This window comes from Exophiala aquamarina (genome assembly GCF_000709125.1).
Source record: "Exophiala aquamarina CBS 119918 chromosome Unknown aczIA-supercont1.6, whole genome shotgun sequence".
Taxonomy (NCBI): domain Eukaryota; kingdom Fungi; phylum Ascomycota; class Eurotiomycetes; order Chaetothyriales; family Herpotrichiellaceae; genus Exophiala; species Exophiala aquamarina.
In genome coordinates this window covers 1,160,397-1,186,612 of record NW_013550582.1, presented here as the reverse complement: position 1 = coordinate 1,186,612, position 26,216 = coordinate 1,160,397, and the positions used below count along the sequence as shown (strand labels likewise).

At 47.1% G+C, this 26,216-nt stretch overlaps 8 protein-coding genes across 8 annotated transcripts; 5 read left to right on the top strand and 3 right to left on the bottom strand.

Annotated features, from left to right (window-relative positions):
• Window positions 1–291: 291 nt before the first annotated feature.
• Window positions 292–1,141, bottom strand: A1O9_07791 (60S ribosomal protein L10a; the record flags this gene model as incomplete). Its single annotated transcript, XM_013403346.1, has 3 exons — window positions 292–748; window positions 875–1,052; window positions 1,123–1,141. The coding sequence occupies 3 exons, from the start codon at window positions 1,139–1,141 to the stop codon at window positions 292–294; spliced, it is 654 nt and encodes a 217-aa protein (XP_013258800.1).
• A 665-nt stretch (window positions 1,142–1,806) lies between these two features.
• Window positions 1,807–2,394, top strand: A1O9_07790 (uncharacterized protein; the record flags this gene model as incomplete). Its single annotated transcript, XM_013403345.1, has 1 exon — window positions 1,807–2,394. A coding segment is annotated over one exon (588 nt), but the record flags the coding sequence as incomplete, so codon positions are not given.
• An 810-nt stretch (window positions 2,395–3,204) lies between these two features.
• On the top strand, window positions 3,205–3,966 carry A1O9_07789 (ADP-ribosylation factor; the record flags this gene model as incomplete). Its single annotated transcript, XM_013403344.1, has 5 exons — window positions 3,205–3,332; window positions 3,385–3,404; window positions 3,458–3,702; window positions 3,753–3,818; window positions 3,874–3,966. The coding sequence occupies 5 exons, from the start codon at window positions 3,205–3,207 to the stop codon at window positions 3,964–3,966; spliced, it is 552 nt and encodes a 183-aa protein (XP_013258798.1).
• A 1,089-nt stretch (window positions 3,967–5,055) lies between these two features.
• Window positions 5,056–6,525, top strand: A1O9_07788 (uncharacterized protein; the record flags this gene model as incomplete). The annotated part of the gene is made up of 2 exons (XM_013403343.1): window positions 5,056–5,193; window positions 5,281–6,525. 2 exons carry the CDS (start codon window positions 5,056–5,058, stop codon window positions 6,523–6,525), a joined length of 1,383 nt encoding a protein of 460 aa, XP_013258797.1.
• A 1,050-nt stretch (window positions 6,526–7,575) lies between these two features.
• On the top strand, window positions 7,576–8,238 carry A1O9_07787 (uncharacterized protein; the record flags this gene model as incomplete). Its single annotated transcript, XM_013403342.1, has 3 exons — window positions 7,576–7,611; window positions 7,686–7,758; window positions 7,940–8,238. The coding sequence occupies 3 exons, from the start codon at window positions 7,576–7,578 to the stop codon at window positions 8,236–8,238; spliced, it is 408 nt and encodes a 135-aa protein (XP_013258796.1).
• A 1,446-nt stretch (window positions 8,239–9,684) lies between these two features.
• Window positions 9,685–10,770, bottom strand: A1O9_07786 (uncharacterized protein; the record flags this gene model as incomplete). Its single annotated transcript, XM_013403341.1, has 2 exons — window positions 9,685–10,568; window positions 10,665–10,770. 2 exons carry the CDS (start codon window positions 10,768–10,770, stop codon window positions 9,685–9,687), a joined length of 990 nt encoding a protein of 329 aa, XP_013258795.1.
• Window positions 10,771–11,450: 680 nt separating this feature from the next.
• On the bottom strand, window positions 11,451–13,283 carry A1O9_07785 (uncharacterized protein; the record flags this gene model as incomplete). Its single annotated transcript, XM_013403340.1, has 1 exon — window positions 11,451–13,283. The coding sequence occupies one exon, from the start codon at window positions 13,281–13,283 to the stop codon at window positions 11,451–11,453; it is 1,833 nt and encodes a 610-aa protein (XP_013258794.1).
• A 4,070-nt stretch (window positions 13,284–17,353) lies between these two features.
• On the top strand, window positions 17,354–19,132 carry A1O9_07784 (uncharacterized protein; the record flags this gene model as incomplete). Its single annotated transcript, XM_013403339.1, has 1 exon — window positions 17,354–19,132. One exon carries the CDS (start codon window positions 17,354–17,356, stop codon window positions 19,130–19,132), a length of 1,779 nt encoding a protein of 592 aa, XP_013258793.1.
• Window positions 19,133–26,216: the final 7,084 nt, after the last annotated feature.

Genomic DNA, 26,216 nt, shown 5'->3' with positions numbered 1-26,216 from the left:
TCATTGTACGAATAGAGAATAGTCACCAAACACTAACGAAACCACTATCTCTGCCATGTTGTTCCATTCAACGGAGAAAAGCTTATAGAAGATGGTAATGGAGAGTTTGCCATTTTCTCATCACTGGGAAATGCTGTCTACTTTGTTTGGGTTTTGGTATTGATGTATCCGGATGATCATCACCCTCGACGATAATTCATCCCAAGCTTCACGAGGAGATCAGAGGTGTATGCCATTGCTGATGACAGAATCTATGACTAAGAACAAGAGCACCAGCAAGATATCCGTAATTTAATACAATCTCTTGGGAGGACTCATGCTGGCCTTGATGGTCAAGCTGCCAACGTTCTGCCATCCCTTCTTCAGGAGAGAGACGAGGTAGTTGATGGCCAACATGATGTTGCTGATGAGCTCGTCCTCAGTCATGCCGACATTTCCGACAGCGACGCCCAAGCATAGCACCTTCTTCAACTGGAACTTGATGGTGGACTTGACCTCGGTGATCTTGCTGGCCAGGTCTTCGTTGTGCGAGATCGGGGTAGGGAACTTGCCGGCCTTGGAAAGACCGGGGCCCAAGAGACGGGGGATCTGCTTGATCAGGGTTTCGGAGGACACAAAGGCATCGTACTTGCGTGCGAGCTTCTTGATCAGCTTCTTGTTCTTGTTCAGCTTCTTCAAGTCATCCGCCGACATTGCATCCACGCCGTGGTGCTTCGCTCGGTCGATATCGTGCTGGTCACCGAGAACGCTGCAAGGAAAGTGTCAGTCTTCTGTCGTATCTTGGCCCATATTTACCATAAACGGGTGGGGGAGAAAGAGTGGGCAATGTGCCATCTCGACACTTATTTGCGAGACTGCGGTGAGTAGAACGTACCAGATGGCCATGCCAGGACGGGGAACGGTGGGCAACTTGATGGTACCGGAGAAACGCTTGTCACGCTGAGGATCATAGTTCTTGAGGCCGATTTGGAGTTCGACGGTTTCGAGGAAGTTTCGCTTCTTCTCGTTCAGTGAGTAGTCAAGTAGTTGTTGCACGTTCGTGCGCACTCCGGCTGGTGGCGAAAAGCAGAGTCAGTTTTCATGTCTCAGATGCAGTTCGTGGGAAATAGGAGTTCAGCGTACCGACTGTGATTTTCGACATAATGAGGACAGTCTTCCAGAAGAATTTATGAGATTCTTATGGTGAGGAATTTGCGCTTGACGGTGGTAGAGAATATGTTCGGAGCCGTTGCAAGATCGAGGTGTGGGAAAATATGTGTAATTTGTGAGGGGCGCCAAGACAAGTTGAATTTGGGTCAGATCACGCCGCCCTATCCCTTCACCATTAATGATCCTTTTTTATAAAAGCAAAGCGGCGCTGTGGGAGGTGCTGTGGGAGGTGCACACTCGATGCCAAGGCTTCGGCAAAGTGGGCTCAATGATTGGCTTAGGGGCCCGATAAGCGTTGAATGCCGCCTTTCGCGTGGTTGGCCGGCTGCTCGAGTCCTTCAATCTGACATTATTCGGTGACACAAAACCAGGTTCCGGGGTATATACAGTGAGGTTTCAGCAAGTGTAAGTTTACTGGCCGGAGTGGAAGGTGTTAACCATTTCTATCTTCTTATGCAACTACAGTATGGCGATGTTACGTTCTATGTAATCCTCCACCAAGGGGACGTAGGGTGACTCATGAAGAGTCAGTTCGATATATTTAAAACAGAAACAAACTCAAGCATCGAAGTTCAAAACTGCTTTTCATAGATCCGCATGACATCGCAATCTTGCTATAAGGGCTTTGAAAGAGATCCTTTCCATATTTAAGACCCCTCGATGCCGCACTCCATTTACACCCTCCCCAAAGTCGACCCAAAAGAGGCCACATTCCGGGAATACTCTCAGAGGCTGAGAGCCCTACGACTCAAAAGCCTGCAAGCAGACCCAGGTAGCTGGATATCAGCTTATGAGAGCGAGGTCAATCAACCTCCCGAGTTTTGGTGGAATAGACTCAAAGAAACCCGAGCAATTCACCATGTCCTTGTCAAGGATGATTCTGAAAAAGTCCCTTGCGACATACATTCGAAACTGCTGGCGGGAGAATGGCTTGGTTTCGTCGTGATGATCATTCCCAGTGCAGAAGATAAGACCCTTGAGTATGAGATGAGTGCACTTTATATCGATGCACAAGCACGTGGTCTTGGGTTAGGAAAGCGTATGGTACAAAAGGTGATAGACACGGTCAGACAGCACGACGCGAAGGTCGGCGAGGGATCACCTTTCTGTGTAGCCAATGTCAGACATGGCAATGATTCAGCGCTCAGCCTATATCAGCATTTGGGGTTCCTAGTAATCGATGCCGACCAGATCGTGGAAAAAGAAGGCAAAAAATACCACACCACTGAAATGAGGTTTGATGTTTGGCAAATGGACGACGATGGAACCTGATTCAGATTCCAATACAGACTATCATCAATATGTAATTTGCCTGGAAATGCTTCACGTGCGTGTGATGCGTTGACAGATGACCGACAGCTCTTCGTACATAGATGACATATGGAGACGCCGAAGGCAAAATGTTGAGTCGCGGCTCCCGGTCTTGATCTCGCAATACAATTCTTGTGAAGACCATAGAAAACCCCCTTCCCCTGGAAAATGGTCCAAGCGTAGGTATGCCTCATCGAATGGTTATAAAGGGCAAAGACAAAGTCGCATTCTGTACCAATGCAGCCTGAGCCTGAGCCTGAGCCGCCATAAATCACGACTTGTTGACCGTCTGACTTCTGGACAGTTTTGGGTCTTGGCGCCGCTGCGAAGTTCCATCCTTGAAACTCGTCCACCCAAAGTCCCATCGTTCTCTTCTGTCCTCTGAACCACCTCCCAATTCACATTAATCGCCGTTCCTCGACTGCTCCCGCGCTAGGACCAGCCTCACCATCTTCTCGCCCGGTAAGCACCTCTATTTATCTGCCTGCTCGAGTGACCTCCCGATGCCCGAAGGACAAAGTGGCCACACATGTGCCCTGGCCCGGACAAAGGAGACAGCCTAGATCTTGCTCTATATCTTCGCACGATCTCGAACCTAGCGATCGTCAATGTCCTCTTGCATGATCCAACCATCTCAACTCGTATACGCGCATCCGACATTCCAACTGACTTCATCGCTTCTAGACCGCCTCACCGACCCATCCCTTACTCAACTCCGCCACCCTCATCAGCTGAGCCGCAATCATGGGCCTTACATTCTCAAAACTGTTTGACCGGCTATGGGGAAAGAAAGAGATGAGAATCTTGATGGTTGGTCTTGATGCAGCTGGAAAGACAACCATCTTGTACAAACTCAAGCTTGGTGAAATTGTGTATGTTATGAACTCTGGGTGCAGTGTTGATAAGGCGCTAACTTTACACAAGAACCACCATCCCCACAATCGGTATGATGGGCCTGTCCTCAATGCATCGACAGCGATACTGACCCTTTCCTCAGGCTTCAACGTTGAGACCGTCGAATACAAGAACATCCAATTCACCGTGTGGGATGTCGGTGGCCAAGACAAGATCCGACCTCTCTGGAGGCATTATTTCCAAAATACCCAGGGTATCATCTTCGTGGTCGACTCCAACGACAGAGATCGTGTCGTCGAGGCACGCGAGGAACTACAGCGCATGCTTAACGAAGATGAGCTTCGTGATGCTCTTCTCCTGGTCTTTGCCAACAAACAGGATCTTCCCGTACGTGACTTTCAGGCCTGGGCAGTGAACAATGCTGACATAAAATGTAGAATGCTATGAATGCCGCCGAAATCACTGACAAGCTTGGTCTCCACAGTCTCCGACAGCGTGCCTGGGTAAGAGGAATTCAAGCTTTGAGCAACTTCATAGATGCTGACACTTTTCTCCTAGTACATCCAATCAACTTGCGCTACCTCTGGTGATGGTCTCTACGAAGGGCTCGAATGGCTGAGCAACTCGCTCCGCAAGGCAGGACACAACTAAATGGACGATACATCTGGATAGCAAGTCAATCAAAGTCATTTGCATCATCGGGGTCTTCGGACACGAATTTGCCAGTTCACATTTTCTCACACTCACAAACCAGAAAGTCTTTTACAAGAATTGTCACGGACAAACACGGCAATTATCGAGCCTCAGTCTGCAACAACCAGCTTGTTCACGGTGAAACGCTCTTCCATCACGCATATGAATGATCTGCCTATGTCTGGTCTGTTGCCAAGGTCACTTTGGGGGAGTTAATCCATAGTTTTTGTGCGGTTGCTGGCATAACCTTGGCTTCGGGCGGCAGGCTCCGGAATTCTGCAAGAACGAAGCGAAGGGTGTGCAAGCAATGGAATAGAATTTCACTTTTTAAAAATCCCGAGATCGCAATTGCTTGCGTATGTATTTCTGCTGAAACTGTGTTGCCTGGTAAAGTATATAGTAGTATTGATATCACATGATGGGGGGCTGGCTGCAACTCAGCCTCAAATGATTGCCAAGCAGAAAGTGCGGAGAGGAAGACAACAACAATAAGAGCAGGCCTGCATTCTAGTACTGGGCGCCTATAGTGCCTGTTGGGTTTGCCCAGAGCGCCTAGAGTGAGAGAGTCTGGGTAGTACCCGGACGGCTCCAACCACCCCTAACGTCAATGCCCAAAAGTACTGCCGTGGTGCCTGGGACCGGGGGGTTCCTACAGCAAGTCCTGAACTCGTGGCGGATGACGAGTACAGCAACGCAGAACACCAAGGCAATCCGCTTTCTGTGAGTCGTGAGTCTTGATCTCCGCTTGCCAACTACATCCCAATTCCTCGTCCTCAACCTCGCTGGCCCCATCCATACACGAATAATCAATCTCACAAATGCCACATCTGTTTGCCTCCAGTTGCTTTCTGTCTTTCTGTGAACCCTCCATTCCTCTTTCGAGTCAACTAACTCATTTGTCGACTCATCCCTTCCTCTCCTCGTCCCCGTCCTCGTCCCCGTCTCAATCTCCGTCCGCATCGCGTCCTCCCACTTGAAAGCCGGTCCGCACCCTACATATAACTCCACGATCTTTCCTGCAGAGTCCAGCAACTACCAAGTGAAACAATGCCTGCTCCTCCACCCCCTCCGCCCCCCCCGCCTCCGCCTCCTCCAGGTATGGGCTTTGGCGGTCCTCCACCACCCCCTCCACCCCCAGGAGGCGCTTTGCCAGCGGGCCCACCTAAAGGAGCAATGAAAGGACGGGTATGTCAATCTGATTTTCCATGAGACGATCGGAAAACGAGCCATAACAGGGGCATGGTTGTACAACTATAACTGACTCGATTATAGGACGCCTTATTGGGAGATATTACTAAAGGAGCAAGACTCAAGAAGGCTGTCACAAATGATCGCTCTGCGCCCCTATTAGACAAGAATTCTAGCGGAGGGGGGGGAGGACCTGTGGCAGGAGCACCACCGGTCCCGGGAATGAGAGCACCTAGTGGGCTTGCACCCCCAGTTCCTAGTGGAAATCGAGCACGAAGCAACAGTGACACCGGAGGAGATGCTGCCATACCCAGTGCACCGCAACTCGGTGGACTCTTCGCTGGGGGTATCCCGAAGCTGAAAAAGACTCGAGGAGGAATCGATACGGGGGCTGATGGAGCACATTCCGACTCAGAAACAAGCAGACCAACACCACGACTTCCAGTCAACTCGGCACCTCGTCCGCCCTCCATGCCCGCCCCCTCTATCCCCAGCTTCAGACCTCCTCTTCCAGGATCTACCGACTCGGCGCCAGCATTACCCAGCCCGCTTGCCAATCTCAAGAAGGCACCTCCAAAACCACTCTCGAAACCGTCATCTATCGCCAATCTAGCTGCAGGAAAACCACCTCCTCCTCCACCTACAGCAAGAAAAGTCAGTAATCTCGCACCACCTCCAGCACCTCCTCCGCCACCTCCACCATCAACATCGCCCCCAGGGATTGTGCCTTCAGCGCCTCCACCTCCACCGCCGTCATTCAGTCCAGCTCCGCCTCCTCCAGCAGCCAATTCGGCTCCGCCTGCCCCTCCACCGCCGCCACCACCTCCCACGTCGAATCCAAGTCCAGCGCCCTTTTCAGCTCCTCCACCACCTCCGATGCCGCCTTCATCAGCACCGATGCCAAGAGCGGCAGCTCCTCCTCCGCCACAACCACCACCCGGACCACCGCCTCCTCCAATGTCTCCTCCTTCGACGAATGGCGCTGGATCTCTAGCAATGAAAGCTGCAACTACGGCTTTTGGGAGGCAGTCTTCTTATTCGGCAGCTGATGCTCCTCCTTCGCCTTCTTCACCCGCCTCTCCACCTGGATCAAGGCGAATATCGCAGCTGCCTTCGAGATCGACTCTGGACGCCAGTTCTTATACCCTTAGTAATGGCAATGCATTGGGCTCTCCTGGTCGAACTGGTACGTTCAAAGTTGAGGATAGTAGGTGGAAGTTCCAGGATGAAAGCCACTTACCACCACCGCGTCAATTTACCGGCGTCTCAAAGAGATATCGAGCTGGAAGAGGAAGCAGCGTTCCATTGGATCTTGCGAGTCTGGGCTAGACGCTAACAAAGCGTCTTTGTGTTACGGATTTCTTGACGACGCGACCATCAAATTTGCCAATTGACTGTCAAGCGAAGAAGTACATATTGCCACTTGACCAGAGCGAATTTCGCCAAGGTATGCTTCTTACTATAGCATCCGCAATGCTTTGGGATCACAATGGAGTGAGTCACCCTTCACGGTGCCGCGATCTTTGACTTGATGCCTCGAAATTTCATTCTCAGGCCATGGCCTGATCCAGCAATGCGACTACTGTTGGCGCTGGGCTGATGATCCTAGTTCTGGCATAATATTTTGGGTATCCTATTCACCTCAGAAGGAAGATCTGACGGCATATGTCTACCCATCAGGACAAAACAGCCAGACCCGGACCTTCAAACGCCAACAAAGTCTAATTTCAAACGGCGCACAGAGAAGAACTCCTGCAACGATGCGAACGTGACTGGAGGATGAGCCTACCAAGTGAAAGATGAATGCTTCTTGAGTGAGAAAGCTATCGAGGCTCGCAGTACATGAAGATCAGGATGGCTGAAGGCATGGCTGACAGACCTGGCAATCTAAAGACCACTCAGACAAGTGTAGGATACTCGATGTACATGGAGAACCTGGTAGGCAACGTTATAATGTATAGTCTACCCGGCATCCAACAAAGCTTTCTTTGAGGATCTACCCGTTCTTCCCTCTCCCCACGCCATAGAGACAATTAACTCTCGAATCGTCTCACCCAATATTTACTCACCTCATCGCTTGTTCACTTCCTTCACAGCACGACCTTCACTGTTTAGCGTCTATCCCATGATCATCTATCCATGCTAACGCTTGCCCATCTAGACTAGATATATCCTTCTGCCACCCCATCCTCATCCTCTCTTCTTTCTTCTAAACCATAACTCGAATTGGCCTTCCGTCGATTTTGTTGCCTAGTGAGACTTGATAGTTTTTAGTCTCTTAATTTGACATACCTATTCTCCACTTTACTAATAGCGACTTCTAGGAATTAAGTTTCTTACTTTCTTCTTCTTTACATTCCACCTTGTAAATCCTCGAAGATGCCTATGGTCTGGGACGCGAATGCTGATGCGAGGGTAGGTAGTCTCTACTTTCTTTCTCCTCTCCGTTCTTGCCCATCCTGACCATCTCTTGCTAATGTCGTCGACAGCTCTTCGCAGCATTCCTGGCCACGTCCGATGTAAAACCTGATTACCCAGCACTCGCTTCAAGAATGGGAGATGGTAAGCTGTCACTCTGCCTTCTCACCACCTTCCTAACTACTTTCTACCTGGTACCAATCCTTTGGAGATTCCTGCTTTGAGCAAACCCTCATCTTCTTTCCCAACTAGCCACTTCGAAAAACCTTATATCTCGTTCACCTTCATATGCAAGCTTATGCTTACATTTCCCTTATTCTTTCAGGTTGCACCGCCAAGGCCGTCATCCATAGAATTGGCAAAATCAAAGCCATCGGAAAAATCACTCTGACGGAGCCTAACACCAACAGAGCTGCTTCCACACCCGGCGGCAAGAAGCGCGTCAAGACTGAGGATGTTAACGGTGCTGTGTATGTTGATCACGGCGAATCTCCCACAAAGAAGGCAAAGGCTCGTCCAGCTCAGCCAAAAGCCAAGGCCAAGGCTCCTCTTGCACCTATTCAGACTGTCAAGGAAGAAGAAGAACGCAGTGAAGAGGACGAGGCAACTGCCGCTAGTGACTAGGGAAACATCAAATGTTTTCTACTACTACACCAAGACTCCCTCTTTAACTACTTTACTCAACAAGTAGTTCTCAACATACAAGCAGAACTCGACACGGCGCAAGAGCGTTTTGATTCTGGCAAAGGGTCAAAGGAAATCATTATGAAGAATCCTGGGTGTGCCATAGGATAAAGATGTCCGGCTGGGACATGGATGGACCTTGGTACGGGACTGCTGCTCCTGTTTAGTGCTTAAGAGCTTCCACTATAGAAAGAGCTTCCGTTACAGAAAGAACTTCACTAGGCAGTTGACTTCTTGAATAAGGAAACTCAATCCAGTCTCCAATACCTAATTCTGGTTCAGTCACCTTTATTTTCTATATTACCTATCGCAGTAGAGCTCTATCTTCCCACTCGCTCAGACTCTCTCGTTCCAGTACGCAATGCAACATGCTGACCATTACAGCACTAATTGACCTTATTTGCCGACCTATATACAGCCTCACTTGGCCTTCAATCCACAGAACTCAACGGGCCAGCTAACCCGCTCACCTCTTGTAGCATCAAGGATGGCGAGCCAAGTGTCTTCCGGGAAAACAAATACACCTACTGTAGATTTGGGCTCAGCCATGCATCTCGCAAAACGAAGAGCGTTACAGCCTCACACGTGACTCTCCACTCAGCTTCGCCAAGGCTAAACACTAACCGCAAACAGCACTAGCCGGCATCTCCACCCGAAAATTCCCTTCTACAAAATTCGCCCGCCTGCGTCCTTCTCTTCCTCTTCTTCTTTTTCTTTTCCTCATCATCAGTAGAGGTGTTACAAATACCATGTAAACACTTTTTACCGGAGCTCCACTACGGTGGCTTGCTGAGGGTTATTCTTCATTTCCTTAGTGGATTTCCTTCCGTTCCCGGCTTCGCAGAGCAGAATTGACAGGCACCGTCCTTTTTCCCAAAACACATTATGGTCGCGATTCAAGGCCAGGCTATGGCCCGTGACTGTGGAGGAGATGCTACAGAATTATAATGACAAACATAATGCATTCAAAACATGGATTGTGAATTTACGATGCCAATCGTTGAGACGGTTTTGTTATAGATGCCGACGAGAGATGGGGGGGGGGGTGGAGAAAGGTAGTTCGTTCATGTGCAGCGATGGAGGGAGATGATGATCAGGATTTGCTGAGATTTGACACCCTGTCGAGCAAAGCAAGGCAATTCTTGTAGAAGAATTCAGAAGTCTTCACATCAAAACACTTACAGAGTCTATTAGTATTCATCATGGTCTTTCAGTCTGCCTACCATTTTTGCTTCGACGGTCGTGAAAGTCATGAGATGTCGTCGTACCTAGCACCGCCGCTATTGCCTGAGATACACCGACCAGCCCAGCTCAGCCATCCTCCATGCACAATAATCTCTCCGAATGAACAGCAAGAGCCCATTCCAGCGCATGCCCAAATTGACACTACGAGGCACGACCGGCTTGGCCGAGTTGAATTCTACTACCGGTTGGCTGCTCATCGTTTCTCAGCGTCGACCAGCTGGCGCCGTCCTTCTTAACCAACGTCATCTCTAGCTTGGTGCCCATGATTTTGAAAGAGCTCTTCTCTGGGTCGATCGGCGCAAAGAGTGGCAGCGTGCTGGTGAACCTCTTCCCATCGCTCGTGGGCAGGTCGAGAGCTATAGTTGCTCCGTCGTGTGAGAACTCGATCTTGGTTTGCCCCTTGTCGATCTTCTTGAGGTAGAAACTGACGATCACAGTTGTGGGCGTCTGGTAGAAATCGTTGCGCACAGTTTCTAGTTTCTCTTCCGCCTTCGAGCCAGTGTCGGCGCCCTCCCCGATGGGCTTCTTCTTGCCGATGTAGCAGTGCCTCTTGCGTTTCTTGCAGCCTTCGATCTTCATGAATTCATCAAACTCCAAAACCCGCCTCTTGCAGCATGTCCATCCTTTGCTGCCTTCGTGGAAAATAGGTATTCCTGGGTGGTATATGCATTCCTCGTTATCTCTGGAGATTTTTGCATCTTGTGACTTCCCACATCCTCTCCTCTTGCAGCTGGAACCATTTGGGATTTCTGCATCAGGATCGTCGGATTCGTCTGGTGGTGGTTCCGGCTTAGGCGTACTTGACGGTGTAGGCTGTTGAGCGGCTGATAAGCTGCTCGCGAGAGGTTTCGTGACGGGTAGTGGGGCGTACACTGGTGCTGCCGAGCTGTTGGGGACGTCTTCAGGCGCTGGCTTTGGAGGTGGTGCTGGGGTGTCATCGACGGTAGAGTGTCTGCCTGTCGTACAGGGAGGGATAGCCAAGAACTCATCAAAGGTTAGGACACGAGGCTTGCAGCATTTCCAGCCTGGTTTGTCATACTATTAGTATATGTTCGTGGCAAAACGGTCTAAGGCAAGAGCCGGAAGACAGTAATCGCTGACTCAAAACATGAGATGCAGACCTTTTTGTCCTTCATGGAATTCAGGCGGTCCCGGATGGTAGATGCACTCTTCTTCAGGATCATTAAAGACCTTTCCACATCCTTTGTGAACGCATTTCTGTGCCATAGCGATTTAGCGATCGAACACAAATTGATGAGTCTGGATTGATATTATGAAGGATTTCCACAGGCCTGCGGTTTGCCAAAGAAAGCTGGTGGAATATTCAAAGACCGAGTCGCAGCTCTCTCGGCTCATGCTAGGTCCTAGAGCGAGCAGATACCAGTATGAGATGTGCAGCACAAAGTTGAATCCACGATGGCAACTGATCTGAGCCTTGGCGTTTCCAGAAACATCTGACGCAACTTCCGAGTGTTCGCAGCCTTGTTCTACTGGTCACGTGAATATCAGACCCATGTCAGAGGAGACTGCGATCTGTGTATGAGATGGACTAAATATAGACACCAGAAGAGACCAACAGACACCAGCATTTCACAGGATTGGCAAACTTTAGCAGTGAGTAGAGTCTCTTCTTATTGTTTTCGGGCCTAAATAGAGACCTTCAGCCCAGGGTACCTGCTCAGATACTGTATATTATGTACAACACAATCATCTGAACTCCTCGCTGTTCCCATCACTGCAATCTCTTCAACCTGAGCCACTTGTGTATCCAGATCCTCGCTGATGCACGAAACACACCATTCCAACACTGGGGCGGAGCATCGATTGCCAATGGACTCCAAACATAACCCCTTGAAACTTATGAAAAGAAAATCTATGAATGTCAACATGACCTCATTTCTCCACGACTAGGTCCTTCGTTTTTTCCGTTCCCCGAGTTGCCGAGGCACCCCCAATTCCCTTGCAGGACTGGGACTGAGGAAGCTAACATGCTTCTCTTCACGTTCTTCGCCTTGTCGGCGGATTGCTGACGGTCTTCTGACGTGTGTCGGCCGAGTTGGTGCGCAACTGGCCTGAAATTCGGGTGCAGGTAGAACACTGCGGGCATCATCATCATCACCTTGTACCTCAAATTCAACCTCTCCAATATCATCAGAGGCGGCGCTGCTAGCTGGAGAATGTGCTTCGTATTCCTCATCATCATCTACTAGACTAGGGGCTTGGTTTGATTCGCTAGTTGGTGATGGGTCAGATGGAGTCAATTGTGTTGGTGTTCCATGAGTGATTGGAAGAGCCATGCTTCGCGGTCGATGCGGTGTGAATGCCTCGTTGACGCCATCATAATGTTGGAAATCACCTGCTCGAGGACGCGGTGCCGATCTGTTCATACTTGTGCTCAATAGAGGCGAAGCCATGGGCGATTTGGCAGGCTTCTGGAGTTGCTTGGAGCCGGCTACCTGAGGGTGTCGACCTTGCCCAGTAGGTTGTATGGGAGTATCCACTTCCGTATCCTCATCTTCTGAATCAGATTCAGGCAATTGGATCCTGGTCTTAGCATCAGAGACAATGTCTTGAAGATCAAGGCCAAGACCTCGATTCTTGATCAGATCAGAAAGATGTGGAGTGAGGCCGGATGCTTTGAAGTCTGGAGAGGTTTTCTTTGGTGTGGGAAGTGATGAATTCGACGCCCGAAGGTTTGCAAGTTGTGTTTGTCCCGGTGGAAGGAGTTTTGCAGATCGAATCAACGGATGGACGTTTCCGCCAGTGGGTGTAAGGACTGGTTCAACGCCGACCATGGCTCCAGAATCATCATATTCAACTGGTTCACCACACGCATCTGCTGCAGCATCGTGACTCGCAAAGCTCCTACCGTGTCCGATCCGGCAATGGTTAATGAAGCCTTGGGCACTTCCGAAATCATGTCGACCACAATCAGGGCAAACCAATTTCACCATAACGCCGTCGGATTTTCTCTTCACGATCATAGGTCCAGTAGCTTTCTCTTTTGGTTGACCGTATCCTGCAGGAAGAGCTTTAAGCTTGCCACTTCGTTGTGATCGAGATGAGTTGGTAGGTTGAGCAATTTCAGTAAAACTGCCTCTCATAGATCGACTTTTCATCGGTGACTTCCCCGCAGACGTATGAGGAAGAGTCTCAGGTTCGCCACCATCAAAACGGTGATCTGGGAGAAGCCATTTGGCGTAGTGCCTAGAATATGGGCCATCGACGACACCCCAAGGAGCTGGAGACTCCGGGAGTGGAATTTTGAATGTGCTTCTAAGTGAAGACCCAACACCGTTGCTCACGCCAACTGAGAGTTGTTGAGTTGCAGGATAAGGAATTTCGGTACAGCGACGTAGTTGCTCTAGAGCAACTTGAGCCTTGGCAATTTCTTGGTCGATCAAACGGAGCTCCTTATGTTTGAGCAGAATTTCAAGACTCATCTGCGTCTGTATTACGCTCCGGATAGATTCAAGACGCTCAGACGCTGTGACTTGGTTAGTGGAATGAAGTCCACCGTCATCATCTTCTTGTTTCATTTCTGGGGGCGTAGGCAAGAAAGATGGTGACTCCGCAGTGGTAGAAAGCTGCTTTGAATCTGCAATGTCATGATTGTGAATAGAGGCAGAACTGCTGCTTTGTGTGAAACCTTGCTGAGCCTTGTTTGACACTTTAGACCGTTTCTTCTCTGGCTCAGAATCTTGATCAACGGAGGTTTTGCGTTTGAGTGGAAAAGACATGGTGGAAATAGGACCAGGCGAACCGGGTGAATCCCTGGATGGAACGAACATCCTCATTTCTGGGGAGTTGATCTTATCACAGCCTGTCCACGACAAGAGTCGCAACATATTTGGTTGCTTCTCTGGTTTGCGCAGCGATGATTCTGCCGCTTGTGCGCGCTCATTTGTGTTGCTAAGTCACCAAACAACAATGTTTCCACCACCAGCCATGTGTTTGTGCAGTGCTAGTACTTCACTTCGTTGGATGATTTCCAGTCAATACAATAATCAGCGAGAAAAGGCCTTTAGTGGTCCAATATGGTGTGAATCTCGCCAATCAGGACAGCAAATTCCAAGAACTCGTTGTTCGTTGGTGACTGTTGGTCAAACAGTATTGGTTGCCAGATGGAGTTGTAGGCGCGGAGCTATTCGACACGGCGAGGATGAATTACAATGATTAGAAGGGTATATAAATGCGCACAGCGCCTAGGGGTGAGAACAATTGAAGGATAGAGGGGTGGTCGTCGAGCAGTGGCGAGGACAAGTGGTGTTGAATGAATGACGCAGAGGTTGTGGATAAGCGGATCCGGATGGTTGGCAAGCGGCTGAAGGAGGCGAGAGTTGTCGTCGAAAGGCAGAGACCGAAGATGATGGAACAGAGGAGAAGATTAAACCGTAACAGAAAGAATGGGCGACAAGAAATAGATGTTGAGACAAGGTAGAAGGCGACAATCAGTAAAGTGATACAAGTGGGAAAGTGGTAAGGTTCAGAGAGGCAGTAGCGATGCAGATGGGAAGAGGATGAGAGAGTCAAAGAGGCAAGAAGCAAGCAGGCAGTGTGCAGTTGCAGGGTGGAAAGAGAGAGAAGGGGAAAGGGGGGAGGAGCGATGGGCGACGGGCGATGCGGGTGTCAGAGCCACAGAGGCCGAGAATGTGGCCACGACTACGGCCCACCATAAATCGGGTCTAGGAAGTTCAGGAAGCCCTTCCCCCAAGACACAAGTTGTCAGGCTGCTCCATGACAATATAGGTGGATCCAAGCACGGCACTTTAAGCTAGCGGTTCATCCAATGAAAATGTGCCAAGATAGGCTAGCAGGGCCTTTGGGCCCACCCATCAGGATGTAGTGGGTCACAAGTGCATAAATAGGCAACTCCGGATTAACCAGTTGTGCAGGAGCAGCCAACACCCACGTACTGGCTACGAGTAGTCACCTGATTCCGCGTCTCACTGATAAAGAGATAGGAGTTATCATCCGAGCTCTCGGATTTAGTGCTGCACTCACTGAATGAGTGAGAGTCCTTCCCCACCACCACCAACGTCTGTCTGTCCGAGTATGTTCCAAGTGGCAACGCTGTGTTTGGATGGGCAATGTTAAGTTAGTCCTTCACCAATGGAATGGCTCTAACCATCTGACACACCGTTGCCTTGCACTCCCCCTTGCGCTGCTTCCTTTGTCTTGATTAGGCAGAACACTTTGGCGGACCTCCAGGCTCACAACACGTTTCTTCTTACTGTGGTGCCATATGACTCTTACTCTCCGGAATCCCCTTGCGGAGGTGGTCACGTGCGACCAGGACCAGTCATTCCCCTGGAAACACAACCTTGTAGATCATGTGTTGACAATCCTCGGACCATCTTCTAATAGCACATGAATTGGCATGTGTGCGCACGTACATTTGATTCATCTCATGTTTTCGACAGCAAGGTCCACATAATTTGATAGACCCACCAGAAAACACCCAGCCAGTGGCATCGCGATCCAAAGTCTCGCCGTCTTTGCAAGAGCCAAGGTAGGTATTTGATGCGACCCTGGCCGAAGCCAATGTCTTTAGTGCGTGCTGGAGCCCCTTCAAAACAAGGAAGGCACAGATATCGATGTATATGAATCCTTTCGCCTCCTGGAAGAGATACAGCCAGAAACGCTTTGTTGCTGCATCCTTCACCCTGAAGCAGGTCCTAAGTGATGAGATCATGCTCTAGAACAAGCCATGTCGACCATGCTTGTTCCGAGTAGTCCCTAGCAACATACAGGAGAGCCTCGAAATCTGAGTGTTCTCAATTACATCTGTACATTAGCCGGGATCTGTTCTCTGCCTGGTCTTCCATCTGCTGCATTTGTCTGCTTCGCACTTGCTAGGGCCCTGAACTGCAACCTTGAGCATGCAAGGTCAGAACCTGGATCTAGATTTCCTCCGGAGATGCGAAGGACCCTGATCGAGTTGTACCTCCGTATGTCGAGACGGGGTTTGTCAGGCGCATATCTACTTAGCACCTCAATCCAGGTCGAGCCCTAGCACGTTGACATAGTTCGCAAGAATCCTATACGGAACTTTCAGAGAACGAACCCATATGGTCTTGTGTCGGCGCCTGCTTAGGCGAACTTCTCGGCAGCCTGGATCATGGTTGGACCTGGATCCCAGCAAGGAACCGAAGCATTAGCATTGGATGAAGCAAGAAGTCCCCAGGCAAGTACCTAATGGGATTGAAGGCATCGAACCGCCTGTTTCTAAAATTATACACTTTGATACGGGAAATTCGGCTCGAAACTTGGGCACTGAGAGTATCGTCACTTAACGGCTGCTGCAGGGTCTTAGCGTTGACTCAACTTCAATTCTCGTGAAGTAGACAAACAGCGTGATTGCCTTCACCTGGGGCGACTATTTCATGCTCTCCATCTGAAGATCCAGGGTCAGGGTCAAGTCCCTACAGTCCAACGCCCAAATAGGTTCATTCTTGCCGAAAAACCCGAACGATTGTCACGAACCACGTTAGTTTTGCCACTGGCGTTTGGCTTTGACGCCACTCGCACCGCCACAATGTCAGCCACTCATATCTCGAGGGGCATTTTGCCCTGCGTGAGATCGTCGTCCAGACGCTCAAGGGTTCCATCAATCATCTACCAATATCATGCTAATACCATACTTGCTTGCGGTTAGCACAGCGTACATCCATGGGTTCCATCAATCAGCAGCAGGTATTCTTGTAAAGCCACACCTGAACCTCTGGTTCTAGAACCACGAAGATCTTCCTCAGCAGGCTCTCCAGCTTGTTTTCTTCCTTGCCGTGCTGCCTTAGTGCGAGCGCCGTCGCGCATGCCACACACACTGATCTAATGGCTTGTTTGGTTGTTTGGAACGATCTTCTGAGCAATGAATTGACAGTCGAGTAATATCTATTGCGCGATCTGCCTGCGCAGTTACTATTCTATTTTCTTTCTACTAAGTGACGCCAAAAATGCGGCAATGTGCCTAATATCTGTACAATATTAGCTGAGTTGACTATGTCTGTATAGTTCTTAATGTTCTCAGTGGCCCTAGATCAGACCGATCAGACTGCGGGGGAAGCCTTTACTGGCAGACAATAAGGATCGGATATCAAGTCAATTAATTGCACTTCCAGGACCCTCAGTGATCATGAAGTGGTACAGCTTCCTTCTCCTAGCGTCCACTTTAGGACGGACGACGGCGCAAACGACCACAGCAGACCCTTTGGGCCAACTCATATCCGAGGCTCTCTCTGTTTACACCCAAGTTACGTCGATAATTGAGTCGGTGGCCTCAGCAGCCTCGGTGGCGGCGACGGCTTCGTCATCACCAACAACACTATCGTCAGTCAGGAGAACCTCGACAGCTTCGAGTGATGATGAGACTTCGAGCACTTCGAGCGCAAGGTCAGCGTGGATTTCGTCAGGAACTACTTCTTCGAGTCCCTCGCTGTCTACCTCAAGTCTGGTATCGTCTTCCGCTTCAAGATCAAGTAGTACTTCCTCGTCCAATCCAACATCTGCGCTGGCTTCATCTACTGCCTCTTCCAGAACAACATCCCTCTTGGGAACATCATCTGTCTTGGGAGCGACCGCAGAGACTGGTACTGCCATCCCTTCTGCATCAGACTCAGGTGGTGGCGGGCAACACAATCTTGCGATTATATTAGGCACTGTGTTAGGAGCTCTTGCGCTGGGTCTGTTCATCTTGGCTCTGATTATATGCGGCAAGCGCAGACGTAGCCGATCTGGTTCTCCACGACATCGAGCGCTGTCACCTGGAGACGATGAGGTGGACAGCTGGAGAGTAGCTCGACCCTCAGGCATGACCAGCACTTCGAATCATCATGCATTTGTCGCTGCTGGTGCAGCGCCTCTAATGTCCCAGCATCCTGCATTCCGCGGTCAGCAGCTATCACACGAGAATCCTTTCGTGCCAGTCCCACCTCCTCCGAGAAGATCCACCCCCAATTCTCGCGCAGGCTTGACCGATGGCATGGTTCCTGGCGGCGATCCGTTCCTCGAAAAAGAAATTCGTGGGAGTGGCAGACCAAGCACTTCCAGAAGCCGCGATAGCTCAAATCAAAGACTGGGTGCTCTTGCCGCTGGCGTTGCAGGGGCTGCTGTTGGTGCTGGGCTCATACATCATCACAACCGCAAACAACAAGATGACGAGAAGACGCTCGTAACAGAGGAACCGTCCCATCCAGCTACAGAACCCCAGTTTGAGCCTAACCCAGTACCTCAATCGAAGATCACCAGGAAACCTGTTCCTATCAACAGTATCAATAACAGCGACCTCTCGTGGCCATATTCTCCCGTATCGCCCATCGATCCGGCTGCTGAGTCGGCTGCTTTGGCCGAGTTCCCTACTCGAAGCAGCCAGGAGTCACTCCGGAGTTTCAGCCGTGATGCTGCAAGAGCAAACGCTGCCTTTGACCGAGAATATTCTCCTCAAACCGGCCTGCTACATAAATCTGATTTGGAGACTTCTCAGGCCGACAGCCATGGACATGGACAAGCTCTGGCGACGGCAGCAGCTGGGCTTGCTGTAGGTGGTATTGGTGGAGCAGCATTGGTTCGTCATCACGACAACCAGCGACGTTCGCGAAGCAGTAGCAGCGGCAGTGGAAATCGTTGTGGTTTTGGACCTCATAGTCACAGTGAATCGCCTCATCGACTATCAGACCCTTTCCAAAGAGATGAATCAACTCCACTAAGCTCAACCGACAACAGCAGCAACAATATCTATGCCTACAGCGACGCGCTACCAACACAACCTAGCTATGGTTACACAGCAGGCCAAGCGGAAGAACCCATACTCTCACAGCAAGTTGCTCCCCCTGCTCCTCCTGCTGCCGCTGCCGCTGCCGCTGCCCAACCTCAACCATACTCCCAAACTGACCCATACGGTATCCCGCCTGTCCCCGTGACAGGGAGCCGACGCAAAAGCACCCTTGGGACGGCAGCCCCAGGCGCAGCAGCGTTCAGCTACATCAACAGACCTGCAATTCCCAGCCCGCTATCCAGCGAGGTCAGGCACGACTATCGTTCAGACCCACCCCCACGCATGCCCAGTCGCAGTCCACGACGAAGCAGCCGCGGCGCTAGTGGCGGCATCAGGCGTGCATCACAGGACTCAACACCCTACGACGATGTCTACTCCTCCAACCCAGGGATGGTCAGCAACCGCAACGACGACTACCAATACCATCCCCAATACTCCGAGCCGCAAGACCTACACGATAGCGTTCTCAGCAGGAGCGACAAAGCCATTGTTGGCGACAACGGGTACCCGCACATGGGTATCCCACGGCGAAAGTCGGGCGGAGAGTACGATTTCGAATCGAGTGGGCCGTTTGGGCCACAGACGCTGCCTGGGAGTGCACCGAACGACGATGCTGGGACACGCTCGTCGACTCTCAAAAGCGACGATAGCACGTGGCGCCTGAGCAGCGGAATGCCTGGTGGTTGGTGCCGTGCCAGTGGAGAGCACTCGCGGCTAAGCGGTGAGCAGTCGACGTGCATCCCCGGCCGTCTGAGGGCCGGTGGAGGTGGAGGTGGATGGCATCGGTATTATGAAGGTGTTGGCCAGGCGCTCTGAGTACTATGCCTACGAATCATTCCTCTTACTTGACGCGATCTACGAGACGACCATATCATATATATACATAATCCCTGAACTGTTGTTATGATTGCCCGTAACTAAGCACTGAGACCGGCTCCCACCTGGCATTGTAGGAGATGCCTCGTAGACTATATATCGTGATAGCTGTTAAGAACGATTGATGTTAAGTACAACCGCTTTTTTGATGGTGGTGGCATCCTGTAAGTCAGGCACCCATTAAATGACCCACCCCATTAATGACCCACGCGTCCCGACGCGTCTTTTCTTGCTACTCCCTGTCTTCTACACCCAACTACTCGTACAAATCACCTTTTATATAGATAAAATGGCATCCAATCGAGAGCTCAGGATCCAACAAGCCATTAGTGACTATGAAACCCGACGTTTTCCAACTATACGCTCCGCGGCGGCGGCAAATGACGTGGATCGTAAAACTCTCGGCCGTAGACTACAAGGAGGTCTTTCACGAGCTATTGCTCACGAACCAAGGCAGCTATTAACAAACCAACAAGAGCTACTCCTCGTACAATGGATACTTAACCTTGAGGCCTAAGGATACCCTCCTAGCTTTACTTAAGTACGAGAACTTATCGGTATTATATAAGGCGATGCGGTAATGCTATCGGTTATAACTAGCTATTACGATTTATACGGCGTTATCTAGAGATCTACTTAAAGGTAGGTAAAAAGATCTATAGATTACGCTTATAGAGTACTACTCCTAAGTCCTTAACTCGCTAGTTTAAGTATTTTAAGGCCGTATAAGAGCGATATTAAGTTCCATAGCACAATATCTTTAATATAGATGAGATAGGCATCGCTTTAAGCGTGTGCGCCAACTAACGAGTAGTTAGTAGGATCGATACTACTTAGTTATATAAAGTAATACTAGAAAACCGTGAATAGATATTAATTATCGAGATAATATTAGCGATTAGCCGTCGACTTTAATGCCTCGTTATATTTAAAGGAAATATACTCTAATCTACTTAGTTTAGCGATCTAGACCTTCCTAAGTACTTATATACGGTCTCACTAAACGGCTAGACCTTAAATAATATCGGATTAGCCTAGCTACGTTAGATTTTTATCCTATAAGGGTTTAGCTAGGAATTTAGAGTAATTCGTCTAACTACCGTATAACGAGGATTCTAAAGCTAAGGAGAGAAAAGAAAAGAGAAAATCTATCTACTGTACGAATAAAGGAAATACTCCCTAGCTTCTCCTATAGTAGGTTAGTATAGTTTCCTAGGAGATAATCGATAGAGAGGAATTACGTAGCTTCGGCTATATAGTTATATAGCCTAAAGGTATACTACGAGTAATCGCTCTAGGGTGTACTCTAGAGCTTTATACGGGTTTAATCCGTAATATTACTCCCCTCTTCTCTCTGTATAGCGCTAAAAAGCCGCTACTCCTAATAGAAACTAGTCGGGCGCCGAGTAGCGTATAAAGTAAAACCCTTATCTCTACTTACTTTTATCCTACTTTTTCTTCTCTTATACTAATTATCGAGGAAGTTTTTATAAGTACTTATTTCTACTCCTATTACGTACGATTATTAGCCGTTACTAACCCTTAAACGTTCGTAGTCGATATAGTAAATAAGTAAGCGAACTAATCTATTTCCTCCTCTTTAATCCGCCCTCTATACTCTAAGCCCTAGGCCTTTCCGTTTAGTCGTACGTACTAATAGAAGAACGGAAAAGTTAAGATAATATAGTATTAGTAGTGTAGGATACCGCTACGGCTTAGCGTTAGTTAGAGTAGCTCGCGCTAACTTAAATCCCTATTTTCCTTACCTTCGGGTAATCGCTAGCATCGTACTACTATAATGTCTCTTAACGGGCGGTCTTAACTATACTAGGAACTAACGTACCTTTCGTACGAGGAGTAGTTACTCTAGTATAGGTCCGGTCGTACCGGCTATTATATATTAACGCCTTACTTATTTAGAGCCGGAGTATCCTTTTCGGTCCTTATAACCGTTATAAGCGCTTAATACGCCTATTTCTAGAGTATCGACGTATCCTAGGATACTTCGGAGGTACGTACGGTAACTATAAGTAGCCGGACCGCGGTACTCGTTATTCGGAGCGCGATAAAGACGACGATAGTAGTATTATAGTACTATCGTCGAATTCGTTCGATAACGACGGCGCTCCCTCCCCTATCCGTAAGGCTCTCCTCCTCCCTTCTCCTCCTTCTCGCTTCGGCGAGGTAGTTATAAAAAGGCCCGCCTCTTAGCGGTAGGTACGTACGATATTTCTTTTATTCTCTTATCCTCGTATAGTACTTATATTAATACTAGTATAATTCTAGTAGATAAGGGATATTCTCTATACTTAACTATAGCTTATACCTTAACGTAGCGGTTAAGCTTCGCCGTATAGTAACTAAATAAGCTAAATATATATAGTATAATTAGATATTTTATTACTCTTATAGTTCCTTCGTATATACTCTCTCTTTACTTCCGTATAGTAATTAGGGAGCTAATTATCTCGCTATCGATTCGTACGTATCTAAAGCTACGATATCCTAGAGCGATAATTCCGATTTCTAGGTTAGTTCTATATATCTCGTCTATTTTACTAAGTACTATCTTTAAGACCCTCGGCCTCTTCGTACGAATTTATAGCGGATAATCCTTTTAATCTAGTATTCTTCTTCGTCCTATATAACGATAGAATTCGGCTAAGTATCGTCGGTAACTTACGAAGGTAATAGATTCGTAGATACCGTACGTAGTAGGTTCGAATAGAATACGTTATAAATTCCTTTTAGCGTATTAAGACGATAGCTATACGATTCGATAACTTTAGTTACGGTATACTTCGTATTCTTCTAATCGAGCTTCTTACTCTTCCGCGTCGTACGTATATTCCTTAAGTCGAGCTAGACCTTATCGCCTACGCGGAACTCTATTAACTATTATCTTATACGATTTATAATTTCCTCTTACTCTTATTAAGTAACGGCTATAGAAGTCTAAGCCTATTCTCTCGCCTTCTAGAGTTTTCGTATAATCTCTTCGCCCTATTATATTAGGCTATTTCCTCTTTTATCTTCGCGGAGCTTATCTTATAGTTATACGAAGTCGATATTATATTCGTAAGATAGGAAGAAAGGGCTTATATTAGTCGATTAGGCGTTCCTATTATTAATTACTAACTTAGCGATTAGTAGTAACTCTACCTAATTATCTTAGGCTTCGTTTACGAACGTATATACGTACGTCTCGACCGTCTAATTTATTCGTTTCGTAGATCCGTCCGTTTTAGGGTAATATATAGTAGATAATCGGCGTACGATACCTAGTAGCTAATATACTCGTTTCTATAGGACGCTTACGAACTAGGTTCCTCTATTCGATACGATAGCTCTTAGTAAACCGTAGGTCCTATAGAATATACGTAGAAATAGAAATACTATATCTTACGACTTAATTATATATATCGGTTTAAGGATAACTCCTTTTCCTAGTCGGTCCGTAATTACCGCTAAATTCGTATAGCCGAGACTCTCTAGGAGCTCTATAATAAAGTCGATAGATATCTTACTCTATATTCGATTCGGTACGAAGAGAAGTTTTAGAAATCCTTATTTCCTTTTCCTCTAGGCTTTTATTTATTCGTAGGTATCGTAGTTTCGTACGAATCGTCGGATATCTTATAGTATATTCGGCTAGAAGAATTATTTTACTATTAAAGAGCTCGTTACTTCTCGCCCGGAGTATTCGCTAATTACTAAGTCGTAGATTTCTTAAATTAGGAACGTATATAAAGGTTCTAAGTTCGGAATCTATAGTCTTCTATAAAAGCGTATATTCCCTTAGCTATCGATTATATACTTAGCGATAAATACTTTTACCGCTAGAGATAATAGAAACTTCGGTACTCCTCGAGTAATCGAATCCTTAATCTACTCGTACGTTTCGTCCGACTCTACTACCGTAAACTAGTTAGTATTAACTACGTTACTCGCTAGTTAGTCTTCGGTAGAGAGTTCTTCTACTCGTACGGAAGCTACTTAAATCGCTCCTTTCGCGTCGAAGAACTTCGGCTTTAGTAGTCTTATCGTACGATACTATAGTCGGTCGTCCTCCTCTTCTTTTAGTATATTTTATTCTCTTCGCGATAGCGCGTCGACTTATACGTTATTTTTTCCTTTAAGGTAGGAGATTATAAAGTTATATTATAAGAGGATAAGAGACTATCGTATTTACTTCTTCGTAAGCTTTCGTACGATTATAAAGTATTCTAGATTCTTATAATTTAATCGTATCTCGAACTTACCTACGCTTCTTAACTTAGCGTTCTATTCTTTAAGATAACGTATAATAGCTAGTATTTCTTTATTATATATTTCGTAGTTATATTCCGCGAATAAGTTCTTTTTTAAAAAAAATATATAGAGTCGTACGAAACCGTCCTTTCCTACCTAGAATAAGATACTACCTATATACTATTTAGAAGTATTAACTTCTAGAAACGTTTCTTTTATATAGTTAAATAGAGCGAGGATCGAAGCTATTATAAATATCTTCTTTAGTCGTACGAACGCTATATCGGCTTCCGAATCCTAATAGAAAGTCGAATTCTTCCGTACGAGTTTTATAATCGGTAGGATTATCTTTAAGAAACCCTTAATAAACTTTCGGTAGAAGTTTACGAAACCGATAAAACTCTAGACGCCTTTAATAGACTTAGAAGGTTACTATTCTTAGATTATAATAACCTTTACTAGATCTATTTATACGCCTTATTCCGCGTCGATAATAAATCTTAAGTACTTTACCGACTTAACTTCGAACTCGTATTTATCGATATTAACCTAAAGCTCTACTTCGTAGAGTCGACTTAGGACTTTTCGTACGTAGTTTTAATGCTCTCGTTATATTCCCGAAGAATAGATTAAGATATTATCTACGTACGCTAAGTAGAAAACGTTAAGGTAATCTCGTAAGGCCTAGTTAATATACTTCTAGAACGTACTAGGCGCGTTAGTAAGTCTAAAAGGAGTAACTAGCTATTCGAAAAGGCTATATCTTATACGGAATACTATTATCTATTCGTCTCCTTCTACGATTCGGATTTTATAAAAGGCCGCGATAATATCGAGCTTCGTATACTACTTTACTTATTCGATATTCCGTAGAGTCTCGTAGATTAGTAGTAATAGATATCGATCCTTCTTTATTAGCTTATTTAGCCCTCGATAGTTAATATAAAATCGTAATCCTCCTTCTAGCTTTCGTACGAAGAGAACTAGAGCCGCCGCTAACGAGTTACTTACTCTAATAAATTCCTTATTAAGGAGTTTAGTAAGCGTACGTCGTAGTACTAAGAGTTCGTCTCGAGATATATTATATAGCGGGCCCTACGGAACTTAAGGTTTCTTTTCGTCTTTTAGTTCGAGGTCGATCGCGTAGTCGATCTCCTTTCCTCGTAAAGGAAGTAACTTCTCTACTTCCGTACGACTAAAGACGTCTAAGAAATAGTAGTACTATTAAGGAAGCTTCGTACGCGAATTAATAGGCGTCTTTACTCTAAGTACTTTTTTAATATTCGCTATCGTCGCCGAGAATACCTAGGTCTTCGTACGCTTCTTACTTCTCCGAGCTAGTAGACCGAATACTACGACGAAAACCTAGCTATAGTCTAAGGGCGTACGTAGTTTTCGTAGTATATTATAGACCTTTAGATCGGAATAGCCTATTAAGAGAGAGTCGTTCGCGGCGCTAAGACGTACGTCGTTCTTCTTTATCTAGAGTAGCCCGAGGATAATTTCGTACACTAGATTCGGAATAATATAGAAGAACGCTATTTTCTTATAGCTATCGATATCGATTTTAACCTTCGCTACTTCGGAGATTTTAGATCGTACGAAGGAGTCGAATCTAGAGATTAGACGAAGAGTAATAGGAATACGCTCGAAAGAATAGCGAGAAGCGAAGCGAGAGTTAATTAAATCGTACGATAAATAACTAGAATTAATTAGAGTCGATATATAATATTACTTATTTAAAAGTAATAAAACTATAAAGAATTAATCGTCTATCGAGGGCCGAAAAGCCTTCTATTTCTTCTTCGTCTTCTTCGTACGCTTCTATCGACGACTTCTAGTAGGAGCTACTCTTTTAATGGTTCCTTATTATCGTCTATAATCTCTAGTACTACTACTCTCCTCTTCGTCTTAGGTCGTACGACGGAAAGGAGAGGGTATTTAACGATAAAGTAGCTCCGTTAGTCGTAGCGAAGATACGCTCCGAGCTTCCTTCTCTAGTTAAGTATCGTTTACGATATCTATAAAGCTCTCTATAGTCCCGCTAAGGACGCTATAGCTTATACTATCGGCGTCTAATCTATCTTATCTTTCGTACGACTAGTAGTACCGAATAGGTTACTCCTAGATATCTTCTCTCTAGCTTTCTTCTATCGAAGAGCCTCTAGGTTTATACTAATCGTATAAAGAAGAGTATAGTACTCCCTATAGGTTAATAGAATTAGCGTTATAACGAGGGCGCTCTTTAAGTCGTACGAAAGGTAGTTTAATATAAACGTCTTCTTTACCGAATCGGTCTAGTCTAGTCCGTCGGCCTCGAGTAGCGTACGATTAAACTCGGCGAGAAATACGCTAAAGGACTTTTTATCCTACTTTAGCTAAGAAAGCTTTCGTAATACTCTTTCTACGGCGTCGACGTCCTCGTACGCCGCCTTTAATTAACTAATAAGTTCTTCCGTATTTATTTCGAGGATTAATTATACGGAATTAACCTACGGGCTAACCTAGGTAAGGACGTAGTTCCTTAGTCTACTATAGAGATACTAAAATCGTATAGCTTCGGTTTCCTCTTACTTATCGACCGCTAACTTAGCTCGAGCTTAGGTAAGCTACGACCGAAACTCTAATCTTTTTCTATTAAATTTAGCTAGCTCGGGAAGCTTAGCCTTTCGTCGTATAGAGTCGGATTCCTATATAGCGCTCGCCGTCGTAGAAGTCGTTACTTTAGGCGTACGAGCTCGTACTCTATTCTATTAGCCGAGTTAATCCTCGA